The 13,473-nt window shown below is 39.1% G+C and overlaps 1 protein-coding gene across 2 annotated transcripts in view; it reads left to right on the top strand.

Annotated features, from left to right (window-relative positions):
• The first annotated feature begins 3,288 nt into the window (after positions 1-3,288).
• Positions 3,289-13,473, top strand: part of SLC9A3 (solute carrier family 9 member A3) — a 58,175-nt gene continuing 47,990 nt past the window's right edge. The window contains exon 1 of one of the 2 annotated variants that reach the window (XM_065831573.2): positions 3,289-3,908. In XM_065831573.2, coding sequence (XP_065687645.1) covers positions 3,713-3,908 — 196 coding nt within the window. In that variant the 5' untranslated portion in view covers positions 3,289-3,712. The remainder of the gene's footprint in view (positions 3,909-13,473) is intronic. The other variant, XM_071804670.1, reaches the window with a different exon arrangement.

Below are 13,473 nucleotides of genomic sequence, written 5' to 3' on the forward strand. Positions count from 1 at the left end.
CTACTTAGATTTATTTATTTTCTTTTATGAAAGTTTTGGGTTCTACAGCAATGTCAGTTTAAACACATTTGTTGTAAATACTAATGCTGAAAGTGAATTGTAACTTCTTCCTCTGAGTTAGTACAACTGAAATACTGAGAGCTCTCTATAGAAAACTAATATAATTTTAAATATTTCAATTTATCTGGTGTGTTTTTTAGTATTTTTGAGGGATTTTCATTGGATCATTGGTTGGTTGGAGATTTTTAACAGAAATTGGCTTTTTCTTCATCTTCAAAAAAGTTCCCAAGAATTAATCTTTACAGATCATGTGAAGGGTGTATAAGATACTACTAATTCTTGTATTTCCTTAATCAACAATGTTTGCATTCTTTCAGTTACCATGACACAAAGCCATTATTTTAAGTGAGTAGAAATCTTCCTTGTGCAACCTTTTGGAGAGTCAGGAAATATCAGCTGTTGTCTGATATGATGTCTTTATTGTTAACATAGAACTCAAGCTAATGCTTTTTGTTACTGATACAGAATGAGGTCATAGGAAACTAACTAAAGACTCCCATAAAGAACCATCAAGAAAATGTGATCTATTAATAAATACATGAATGCAAATGTATTGTTGTACAACTAGTTATTCCATACAAGTTCACATATATTCAGTGGACTGTTGTTTTAGCATGTATTCATGTACCTACAGGAGATTCATGATTGCAAGTTCCTTCTTCGGTCCTCTCTGTGTCATTCTAACATATTAATGAATTGCAGAAGAATTCCATGATACATACAGTCATTTGATAGCCAGCCTACTTTAAAAAATTCTGTAAGCAGACAGATGATAGGACAAATGTCAAAGATATACCTTGAATTATTATCTTGCTATTCTTAAAGAAAAACACAGTGTTGGCATTGTAACAGTGCTGTAAGCCTTGTTTTGAGATTTTGTGACAAGCAAAATTATGTTCCTTCATAGCAGTTTGGACCAAGGCCTTAAAAATATTTACAAATTCTAAAATTCTCACAACATCCCTATATGAGGTTGGTTGCTGGGCTTTATGCTTTCAACTAAGGAGCATATTAACATTAGCTTGTCTGTATTAAGATGGTACTTCCAGCATTTTTTGTTTGCTAATACTGGTTTACTTCCATCAGCAAATGCAGAATTGTCTTGTAAAACTTAGTTGCTGTTGTCTCTGTTGTCATCAACAGAACCTTACCTAGGGGCAATCAGAGGTGTGATCTTGGGTGCAGGCCCTCCAAGTGAAGTGTAAGCCTTTGCTTATCTGTAGGAAAGATCCACTGGAGAAGGCTTTCTCATTTTTCTACTACAGCTGTTCTTCATCTATGACACATTTGTCCTACAACATGTCTAGCTTCGACATTTTCAATAGTAAGGTTTATTTCTAATCCAGTTATCATTTTGTGAAACTAGATTTGGAAAGAATCCCACATATAAGATGGGACACTGTGGCACTTGTGGTGCCATTTTTCAGCTGCAGCTCAAGCATTAGATTGTGATGTGATAGTATTCAGAATAAGTTGTGATAATAAAAAACAGTGCTGACAGCTTGTCTCTACTACGTTCATTGTTCTCCTAATATCAACAAATGGCATTAGCAACTAGGAACCACTACTATCCACAGGGCTCAGCAACAGCTGATTGGCAACTACTTACTTCCAAGTGCAGTTCTCTCTCCATAATGGCACTGCCCGAAAATGTTACTCTCACATTGACCAAAGCCATTTACAGAACGTTTAGAAGACTTGGGAGCAGATTCTAAGGGACATTTGAGTGCCTGACTCATACTCTGAAAAAGAGAAAAATAATATAGATAGGATTTTGGTTGTTAGACATTGAAATATTCTTCAGATCTTCATCTACAACATTTCCAATATGTTAAAAAAAAGATACCACCACCTATCATGCTTCCTAAAAAGTTACCAATTCAATCTTCAGATTGGGTCCTACTTTAAAAAAAATTTCAACATAATTTCCTTTCCCTTAAGCAATGAAAAAGCAAGGGAAATAAAAAGTCAATATGTTTTGTTGTTTGAAGAGAGGGTGCCTTGTTTTGAGGTAATAATAAGTGAATCTTCAGTGCAGTAGCTCAAGAGAACTTTGCTCCTTGAGTTCCTTAGCTAAATAACATTGTTATGTGCTAATGTGAGACAGCCTTTTAATAATATTCCATGCAAATGTATTGTTTTAATTAACCAGTTAATTGATTTATAGAGTGTCTGTTCAGCTCACTTGACCTTTGAAAAAGTACTTAGCTTTTCTCTCAAGTGAATGCAATAATAAAAATAATTTCTTAATTTTCCAAATATTTTAAAGGAGAGCCTTAATCCTGTTCATTTTTGAATTCTTGATAAAACCATCATGTAAGTAAAACAGGGAGTATTTCCCCTCAGAAAGTCAGCTGGATTGCTTCAGAGCATGCAACAGAACCTTACCTAGGGGCAATCAGAGGTGTGATCTTGGGTGCAGGCCCTCCAAGTGAAGTGTAAACCTTTGCTTATCTGTAGGAAAGATCCACTGGAGAAGGCTTTCTCATTTTTCTACTACAGCTATTCTTCATCTATGACACATTTGTCCTACAACATGTCTAGCTTCGACATTTTCAATAGTAAGGTTGCTGCTGCTGCTGTGGTGTGTAGAAAGGTTCACTCAGCTCTGTTTGCCGGGAACATGCTGCTTTGTTGTCTTTTTACTGAAAGGTGATTATTACCATGGGTCCACCTACCCTATAACACACCACATGGACCATCCAGGATATCTGGCAAATGTTATCAGTAAGAAAGAAGGCTTTAGGGGGAAAGTGAGCACCTTCTAAAAGGTTTCATGTAGCACAAATATCTGCAAATAGATTTAAGCAGAAAGCCAAACCGTGCCTGCTGGTATCATGTCCCCGAGCACCGTGGGAAGAGGTGCTCTCTTGTGGTCAGAAGGAAAAGCTGGTTTGAGAAATCTGCTGTGTCTTCTGTGAGACAGATCCTAAGGCGACTTGAAACTGAAAAGCAGAGAAGAGTGCATTTCCTTTGTGGCAAGCGGCTAGGACAGTGGGGCTGAGAGAGCGAGGCTGACTCCCTGGGATGCCCATCGAAAGCACCCGAACAGAGACCTAGGGATGTCTTGCTTATCCGGCTCCGATGGGAAGCAGGGACCCGGGCTCCACCTCGGACATGCCCGTTGGAGCCCCCAGCCTTGGCTCCTAGCACCGGAAGCTCAGGCACACTTCTTCCCAACCCCCAGGTGCTCAGAGCCGAACCGGGACGGTGGACACAAGCCTCAGCCTGCCGTCACCCCCTCGGCGGAACGGAGCTCTCCTGCCGATCTCGAAGGGTGCTCAGTCGGGGCATCGCTGTCCCCGCAGTGCAGCCTCCGCGGGAGCGGCAGGAAAGCTCCGCCTCCGGCCGTTCGGGAACAGCCTGATAAAGGCAGGTGCGGGTAAGCAGCAGGACCCCAGCTCGAAGCATCTGTCTGTGCACGGAGCCCCTGACCCCTCCTTGTCCACCCTGTGGAAAGCAGCACCGGAGCCAGCCAGTGCCGCCGCTGGGACAGGACTCTAACCGCCGCCTGCTGAGCGCACCACTGTCCCGCCGCCCGCAGCCTTCGGTCGCGTCTCTGCGAAGGGACAAGGACCTCGCCCCCAAGGACCTCTGAAGAGGCGGGATTTCTCCGGGAAGGGGAAGCAGGATTTTCCTGTGTGGCTTGGAGATGAGGCAGGTATCTGGAGTGGGATTCCTCCTGGGGCTGATGGCTCTCCCAGTGGCGCTGGGACAGAGAAGCTCGGGAAGCCCTATAAATAGCAGCCAGCATCAAAGCTTTGCCATCGTCTCTTTCAAATGGGAACACGTCAAGGACCCTTATGTCATTACACTCTGGATACTTGTGGCCAGCTTGGCCAAAATCGGTGAGTCTGTAGTTATGTTAACATATGTACTTTTCCTTCCCCTTTCCCTTCTCCCGCTCATGTAAATGAAGAAAGTTTATAATCAGTCCACTGACCCGTTTTCGGGGCGTTTACTGTACTCCGTTCTTATTTCATAATACTGTCCTACATGGTGCTTAGCTGTGTGATTTTTCACTTGCCCCACTGGGTTATCTAGTTCATTTTCAGCGCCTAAGGCTATGGCTTCGGCATCTGACTCCTTGCAAACCCTTGCAGTTCTTTGAAACCTTGCATTACTGTTGCTCCCGGGAAAAAGCTTTTTTTATAGCAATGAAAAAGAAATCAGGCTTTATTGACTATACAATACCTATTCCAGTGTATTATATGCTATTCTCTTGATCGTGACTGATAGCCGTATTAGCTAACACCATCAAAAATAAACACTGTAAGCTACTCAAGTGAATTGAGCATTCTCTCCTTTGCAGTGCTGCTGAATTAGTGAAAGAGCATAGCTTATGGAGAAAAAAATACAAGCTTTAGAACACACAGAGCTTTTTCAAGAAATTGGAATTAGTGAAAAGCAAGGACTTAAGTCTAACTTCAGTGTAAAATGAATTTATACAAACGCTCTAACTCTTGTGTTCTGAACTTCGTGACTTTTCCAAAAACAATCTTATAACACTGCTGAACTAGAAGAGTCGCCATTCAATTGGAATGTATTTTATTTGGTTGATGCTATTATTTTCAGTCCTTTTAGATTTGGATCTAAAAGCAGTCCTGCTGCTTTGGCTGACACCAAAAATATAATTTTCAATTTTCAATAAATTGTCTCTAACCCAGAAGGTATGATCAGCTGAAAACCCTACTAATACTTTTCTGTACTTGTACCATTAATACTAATTTGGGATATTAAAATCATATTCCATGGATTTAACATGTCACAGAGAATGGAAGATGTAAAAAGATGTACTTAGGTATATTCTGCTTAGCACAGAAGATAAACACAGTAAGACTTGGTTGGAAAATGCTGTCTCCAAATCCAAATAAAACATTTTAAAAATGAGGAGTAAGTTATGTAGAGGTATTGTAAAGCATTTTTCAGTGATATCTGCATCTTGGGTTTCACTTGCTTAACCACAGATATAACTAAATACCTTTGTATGAATCACTGTTGAACTACACCTTGCAAATAGTTTGTGTTCAGATGGTTGCTGCATTTTGTAGATTATATAAAAAGACAGTTTTATTTTAATTTACTTTTATTGGGGGGTTATATCAAGTAGAAAACTGAGGAAACCAGATACACAAAAAGATAGTGACAATGTTGAATCCCTATAAAATGGTGCTGAACTAAACTAATACACAGGTTGCTCATTTATACCTTCTTTTTGAGATGCTCTTCTAAATAACTCTTTGCCCTCTGTGTTATTAAGGCTTTGCTGCTCTGCACATGTGCCACAGTTGTACAGAGTAGTATTAGTGCTGCACAACCATATCAGTGCTGTGTCAGAAACCAAATGAAGCTAATAGGACAGTTAGATTGTCCTGTATTTAAATTGCAATGGCCTGGATTAAGATCAGTTTGTATTAAAATGAACCATCTTACCATGAAGTCCTCTGTATAAACCCTTCATAAAGCACTAATTGATCTTTGAGTTCAGAAGATGAATGTTACTTGTTCTGTTTTTGAATTCTTTGCACTTTTTCACAGCTGCACAGAGCATGTCACTTGCTGGTAGATTATATCTATCATCAACACCATCATTTTTCTTCTGAAAAATTCTCAAGATTTATTCTTTTATTTCTTCACATTTGTAATTGCAATGATATACTAATCTGGACATGGTCTCTGAAGCAGCAATGTACAACTGCTGTATTCCACTGAGAGCCTATGAATGCTCCTGCATTCCCCACCAGTCACAAATAAAATAGAGAAAAGCAGAAATGTATACTCATTGTTCAACATCTTATTAATGAAGAAAGTATGAAGGTATTCATATAAGTCAATGAGAAAGGGAAATGAAAAAAACTGCTTCTCAGCCTTCTACCTGTCTTGGTGTGTCAAGGGTTCTTGAAAGCAGATCAGAAATCTATTGGAAGACTTTGAATGGTAAACATGCTGTGCTGGATCAAAGAAGTTTTAGACATTTGAAAAGCAGACAGGAAAGAGCTGAGGAAGAAAATACAGAACATCTGCCCTTGTGTCTCTTGCTTTACTACCTGAAGGAGGGCAAAGGTAGTGGAGTCAAAATGCTGGGTTTGCTGTGGGTTTTTCTTCAGGGGAGGAGCTGTTCTCACACATGCAAGCTCACTTCTCCATGGCTACAGGGGCTGGGAAAACTATTTTACTGATGAGTGATAGGCAATTGGGTCAGCAAAAAGTGTTCTGGGAATTACAACTGGTAGCTGAGGATGAAAAGTGTATGAGAATACTTTGTCTTCTCTTGCATTAGGATAACCTTAGGCCTTTGTGGGGTTTGTTTGTTGTGTGTGGGTTATAATTATTATTATTATAGTTTTTATTATTCTTGTGTGCTTTGTTTTGTTTTTTAGAAAAAAGTTTCAGTTCATAATTTTATATTGCTTGGGGAAATGTGTATTTAATAGGAGATTCTGGTGGATTTTATGGGACTTGATGTTCATGTTATATACATTCAGAATGTAAATTGGTACTGTCGAAAAGCTGCAACATAAACTATTGTATGTGAAATCTCATAAGCATCTTGTAAGCATGAAGAGATGCCTAGTGTTTTGGGTTTTGTAGGAAGGAAGCTGCTTTTTTTTCTTTATGTGAAGAATACTTATATCTCTTGGGCACGTTTAAGTATTGACACAAATGAAACTGTGGAAGAAGACTCTTTGCAGAGCTGGCTTTCATGCACCATAGGAAATAAATGGTCTGTGTCTACTATGAAACTTCTAATGCTTTGCAGTGTACTGTTTTACATACTACAATTTATTTGATTTGACCCTCTTAATTTGAAACGCTCCAACTCTTCATTCTAAGGCACCCTTTGGCTAATGATCTTTATTTCCTCTTTTGATAGGCTCTCTTATCACTACAAATGAGTATCCTTATGGGATAAGGCCAATAAACTACTTAAATGTGTAAAGCTAAGCCAGAAAAACATCTTATCTACATGAAGAAGGTACATGAGGTACAGCTGAGAACCCTCCAAGTGGACTTCAGGTGTCTACTTCCTGTACCTCAGTTCTCTGGATGAAACAAGCAATACCAATGAATAAAATATGCAAATACATGCATATTTGTATATGTAGTTAGAGATATAGATTAGGACTTTACCTACTCTAACTATGTTGATAAAGGATGCTACGCTTTTATCAACATATTGCACTGTATAGTTCCAAATTAAGACACATGCACACTCACCATCCGTGTACTTTATCATGTACTCTCCTCTTTTAACAGATGACATCTTGAAAATAACTTTTTAAAAACAGACATGTAAAACATGCAAACAGTGGCAGGACAGTCTGCTACAAAAAAAAAAAAAAAACCAGAAGTACGAAGGAGATCAGAAAACAAATTTGGGAACATGTAGAAGGAAACCAATAATCATCTCAAGAACTAAAAATGTGCAAGAGAATAAATAATGTTAACTCTGAATATTGTATATGATTTTTTTTCTGAGGATGTTTCTGAGGCCTTGTCTGTTGGAAAAAAAAAAATCTGTTTCATGCTTCTATGCTTGTTCAAAATCCTAGGAGACAGAGATTGTATTTATATTTTCATTGGAAGGTATGTTGGGCAATTTATAAAATTCCTACTGGTGGCTTAGATCCTTTTGTGGATGATAACATATGATATATATGAGATACATGATCTCGGGATAGCTAAAAACCCCTACAAAGCAGCCTTTCTGTCTGTTTAGCCCCTTGAACTTGCTCAATGTGGAGCAGATAAGCAACTGTAAGAAATGGTGGGAGAGAGACTACAAACGGCAATGAGGAAGGCTACACAGCCTTCTCATTATCTGTGAGTCAAACCTCTTGCCAGTGTTTTTATTTGTATAGTTTATATGCTGAGTCTATGAGTGACACAAAAGACTTTTAAAAAATTCTTAATATCTCTGTAGTTGTGCACAAATTCTAAAGGCTTTTATATAAGAAACTTGAAAGTGGAAGTGAAATTTGAATCTAGGGCAGCTGGTAAATCTGTCTTTAGGAATGCCACAATGCTTTGGAGGAGGGTGAAGAAGTGGTTCAACAACAATGAACAAACACTGAGGAGAAGGCTGGCCTGGTGATATCTCAAAAAGATACTGTGTCACATGGACAGGTTGAGTCCATCAGCTCTTTAGACCCCAGGACATGAGCTGTAAAGTACACTGTATGTTTAAGCTTACAAAGATATGGGTTCCCCAAAATGCTCCTGTTTCTGCATGCCCAGGTCCCTTCATATTGTCTCAAACTACTCTGAGAAAGGAAATCTACAGAGTATTTTGTTAACATAAACAATTGCTCTAGAGAATTTTAAGCATATTAGGGATGGGCTAGGGAAGGAACTGTGAAATGCAGGTCTAACAACTCATCCAACTTAGACTCCTGGGGCAATATTTTCTTTGAAGAAATCAATACCCCTCCCTCCAAAGCAAACTGTCAAAACAAAAGCCTGTTTGACTCTCAGTTTTTGCCTCCTGGCATTTTAGCACTAGTGAAAAGTGTCAATTACTTAGAGAAAGTCATTTAGTTTATTGTTTTAATAAAAGCAAAAAAATGTGATAAAAGCTCTTCTGTTGGCAGTTCTCCTGTAAATAACACCTTTAAGAAGAAATTTTGAAGGATGCTTAGCAGAACTTTACTGGAAGTATTTAACTGAAAACGGAGTCAGAGACTCAAATGGTGAGGACCCTGCAAAGCTTTAACTACCCTCGTTGTCATGATTGTAGTGTTTTTTAAAAGCTGCTTTCACTAGCAAGTGATGATATGAAAAAGGACTTGGCATTGTGATTAGGAAGTCTGGACCTGGCTACCTTCCCCCATATACTGAACAAGATAACAAGGAAAAAACACATCTTTTACTTTTATTTTGAATTCAGTAGAAGCTGGAACAGGTTGGCAGAATTATCAAGGAGGCATATGCATACATATACATAGAAATACTATAAATTTGTGCTGGCAATTATGTTATACAACTGAGGTATCTTCCTTTTAGTAAGATGCTGTATTTCCTCATGCAAAGTGCTGTGCAGAATACCTGTGAGCTAGGAATGTTAGGTACTGTAAAATCTCTGACTTCTAAGGAATTACCTTCTTTATGCAACATCTTAGGCAGCTGAAAAGAACATTTCCAACATAGAATAGCAGCTTAGCATTTCCAGTTCTAGGAACAACTGTCTAAGCCATGTTTTTATCAAATTTGTAATCTACAAATGGATGTCTGTTTCCACATTTTATTTCCATTTTACTCTTGTACCTTACTCATTCTTTTCCTGTCCTTCCTGCCTCCCTGAAACACATCTCTCTTCTTCCCACCCCCCCACCCCCCCCTCAAGTCTAGCAAGTCTCAAGTATTAATTATTTAGACTAGGGAAGAAGATATCAGGAAAGTATAATTCAACAAGATTCAGGTTACATCCCCTGATGAATAGCAAATATACAATGGCAACTTGTGGGCATTACATAAGAAAACAATGGCATTTTGAGACTGGCCCTGAGTTGAGTACAGTTCAGGCACGCATACCTAAGAAAGGATCTCGACCATAAATTACTTTCAGGTACCTGTGTGCAAAGTGCTTGGTGTTCTCTGTAGAACAATGGAAACCTTTTAATACTGTAGTCTTAGGTTTGTTGAAACCATTGATTTACTGTCTTCAGAGCTAAAACCACTTATTACTAAGGTTGATCTACAAACCCCCCAAGTGACTGTAAATGTCTCATGTGGTAATGCAGCAGACTACAGGCCTGCAAGTAGTAAGTGCAAGCAGCAAACTTTTTCAAGTGTACATTAGTTCTTTGAGTAAAAGGCTTTGTGAGGTCTCCTTTGTTTTGTGAAGATCTGTGCATTAGAGATGCTTAGCAGGGGAGCTGGTATTGGAAGTCCTGAGTTATTACTCCGACCTGGCAGTAAGAGGGTTGCTTTTCCAGTTGTTTCAATTCATACCATCAGAACTCTATAAAAAGTCAGTGAGTTTCACCACCAGTTTGCTTAAAAAAATGCTTTTAATTCAAATAAAAAACTTCTTTTCCCCCTATTTACCATGGTTTAGTTGCTCTGAAATAATTGATTAATGGATTACTGAGTTCTTTTGTACCTTCTGTATGGTTCGTTCTATTCCAAGATGAAGTGTCGAGTCCAAAGTCAGAAGAATATTTCTTCTCTGAATATTCTTTTCATTCTTTCAGGAAATTCTTCCTGATTTTTCCTGTCTCTCTGCAGTAGTGCACTTAAACTAACGTCCCAAATAACTTGCGACAAGTGGCAGCCATTTAAAATTACAGTAAACTGCAGACTATGGCTGGTGGTCTGTGTTGTAGTATTTTGATTCCTTTTGTAAAATAGCTTACGGTGTATTCACCCCTAAGAAAGTAGTGACATGATACCCAGTTGGCTGCTATGTAAAGAACCATAAAGTCATAAATACTGAAACTACAGGCTGACATGGAAGAGCCGATCAAGATGAAATGCAACACCTCAAGTGGAAACACTTTTAATTAAGGCACGAATATTTCATGTTTATTCATGGAAGAAGAAAATGGCAAAATATTCTGAAAGGCCTCTGCAAAAGCAAGGTTTTAAAGTAGATGAATCTAGAGAGTTTTCTCCTTCCAATAACTGAAAGTAGAACTCATTCTAGATTCACTGATGTATGCCTCAGTGAGTTCTGCTTTTGTTTATTGAAAGCAAAAAATGCCTCATCCTGTTGTCAACCCTGCATGTTAAAGTAACGATAGTCAGACACCAAGGAAGAAAATCTCCAAGTAGACTGTAAACTGATTTTCAAAAACATTTGGTTATGATTTTCTCTGCTTCAATTGCAGTTTTTAAAAGTATAAAAAAAAAAAAAGTGGAAAGTGGAGGCTTTATGGATTCATTCACTTCCCAAAGTTGGACTTTGAGGAAAATATTAAATATTCAGAAATCTGTAAAGGTCTTGAGCCGGTAAGATTTCATACGTAAAATCTCCCAGGTGCAAACAGATTGTAAACTGATGGAGAGGCTCATCTAAACACAAAACTGATTTTATGTTAACTATTTTGTCATAGTTAAAACATTCTGACTCCTTTATTAAAATGACTATGGTTACATTGGTTTGGTGGTATGATAGTACTCCAGGGACTAGATGACATAGGTTGAAATAAGATGGCTTTATGTTAATTTAAGTACAACAATACTAATAGTTGTACTGAAGGTATAATTATTAAGTGTTCATACATAAAACTAAATACTGTTGCAGTATGAAGTTATTAGAATCCTCTTACTGCAGTGGAATAGCAGCACTGATGAATATTTGGATGTAGATTTTCAGGCCTTGACTGCTTAGACATACACTTAACAAATTAATTTAATAAATGTTATTTAGTGGTTTAAGTGGTTACAATATTCATGCCAGGGTGAATGAAACAGGGTTTGAATGCTTGTTCTTCTCTTTCAATGCATAGTCTACAGTTCAAACTGCTATAGGACTTGGTTTTAATTAAGTTCTCCAAACTGAATAGACCCAGCTCTCTCAGTCTTTCCTCATAAGAAAGATGCTCCAGAGCCCTAATAATCTTTGTAGCTCTCCATGGGACTCCCTTTCTTGTCCTTCTTAAGATGAAGAGGCCAGAACTAGACACAGTAATCCAGATGCAGCCTCATCAAGGCAGAGTAGAGGGGAAAGAGCATCTACCTTGGCTTGCTTGGCAACACTTTGCCTAACGGCACAGGATACCAGTAGCCTTCTTTGCTACAAGGGTACATTGCTGGCTGATGTTCAACTTGGTGTCTACTGCGAACACCAAGACCTTTCCTGCCAAACTGCTTTCCAGCTGGGTGGCCCCCAGCATATATTTGGTGTATGGGGTTGTTCCTTGCGAGGTGCAGGACTCTGCACTTCTCCTTTCTGAACTTCCTGAGGTTCCTGTCAGCCCATTTCTCCAGACTGTTGAGGTTCCTCTGAATGTCAGCATGACCCTGTGCCCTGTCAACCACTCCTCCCAACTTTGTGTCATCAGCAGACTTGCTGAGAGTACACTCTGCCCTATCATCCAGACTATTAATGAGGATATTGAACAGTGTTGGATCCAGTATGCACTCCTGGGGTACACTGCATCCTACTGGCCTCCAACTAGACTTTGTGCCACTGATCACCATCCTCCAGACCCAGCCATTCACTTGGTTTTCAATCCACCTCACTGTCTGCTCATCCAGATCCTATGGCAACAGCTTGAGGGTTTATGAGACTCTTTGGACTCTATGCAGCTATGAGGAGACTGCAACAGGCCTTACTGAAGGCCCAATAGACACTAGCTACTGATCTCCCTTCTACCAGACCTGTCACTTAATCATGTAAGTTAACCAGGGGAGTCAAGCATGACTTTCTCTCCGGGAAGCTATGCTGACTACTCTCGAGGAATTTTTTGACCTTTATGTGCCTGGAAATGGTTTCTAGAATTATTCTATCAGCTAGACCTGCAGATCCTGGTCTTTGGGTTAGCAGTGTTCATACACAGAAGAAACTTTACCCATATCCTACCTGGTCAAAGAAAGAAACGCTTATGCATGCTGTTTTGATGGAATCAGTACACTTTTATTAACTGGAGGAAAATCGCATGTAAATATATAGAGGAGAGGAGAATACATGGTGGCCATATGGTGGCCACAATGGTCATTCCATCATGAATTAAAGAATGACAAGGTATCAGCATAAAATTCGGTTATCCTCTAATCTGGGTGCTTTCTGATCAGAATGGCCTCCATTTTCTGATCCAAACAGATTTCACTCATATGCCAACCACTCTTCTGCCTTCTCTTAGCTGATACAGTATGAGTTCCATCTCTTATTTTAGACAAACAATTCTTCAGGATGACCTAATATTCCAGTGAATAGTATTGCATGATGGGAATGTGCAGTGAGAGCTATTAACTGGTACCAAGCTCAAGCAGTAGCCAGCTGATTCAGCAGGAACATGTATAAACCTGGAGGTGGTGGTTGTAGTGTTCCCTGCTTCTTGCAGAACAAGGTGATAGATCTGCTTACTACAAATCACTTTTTTGCCCACAACTGTATGCCAGAAAGCACACATCTGTAGTCCTTCTCTGTACTAGGTACTGGGTCTTCCAGTTACATGAATAGCAGCAATGGTACTTTGCAATACTGTCTGTTTCCCGATTTCTAATGGGATTTTTCTTGAGATGACTGCCTCTGTACCTCTGAAAAAAAGAACCTCAAAACAAACAAACAAACAAACAAATCTACAAAACCTAAACCAAGCCCTCATGCAAGACTATGCAGGCGGATATTCCATCATTACAGTTCTTTACTCTCCTAAAGGAGGGACAAGGAAATTTCCAAGTCCATGATAGTTATGACCATGGCAGTCTCCTATCACTTCCTTATACAAACTTATTTTTTCCTATCTT

The sequence above is a fragment of the Patagioenas fasciata genome, chromosome 2 (assembly GCF_037038585.1).
Source record: "Patagioenas fasciata isolate bPatFas1 chromosome 2, bPatFas1.hap1, whole genome shotgun sequence".
Taxonomy (NCBI): Eukaryota; Metazoa; Chordata; class Aves; order Columbiformes; family Columbidae; genus Patagioenas; species Patagioenas fasciata.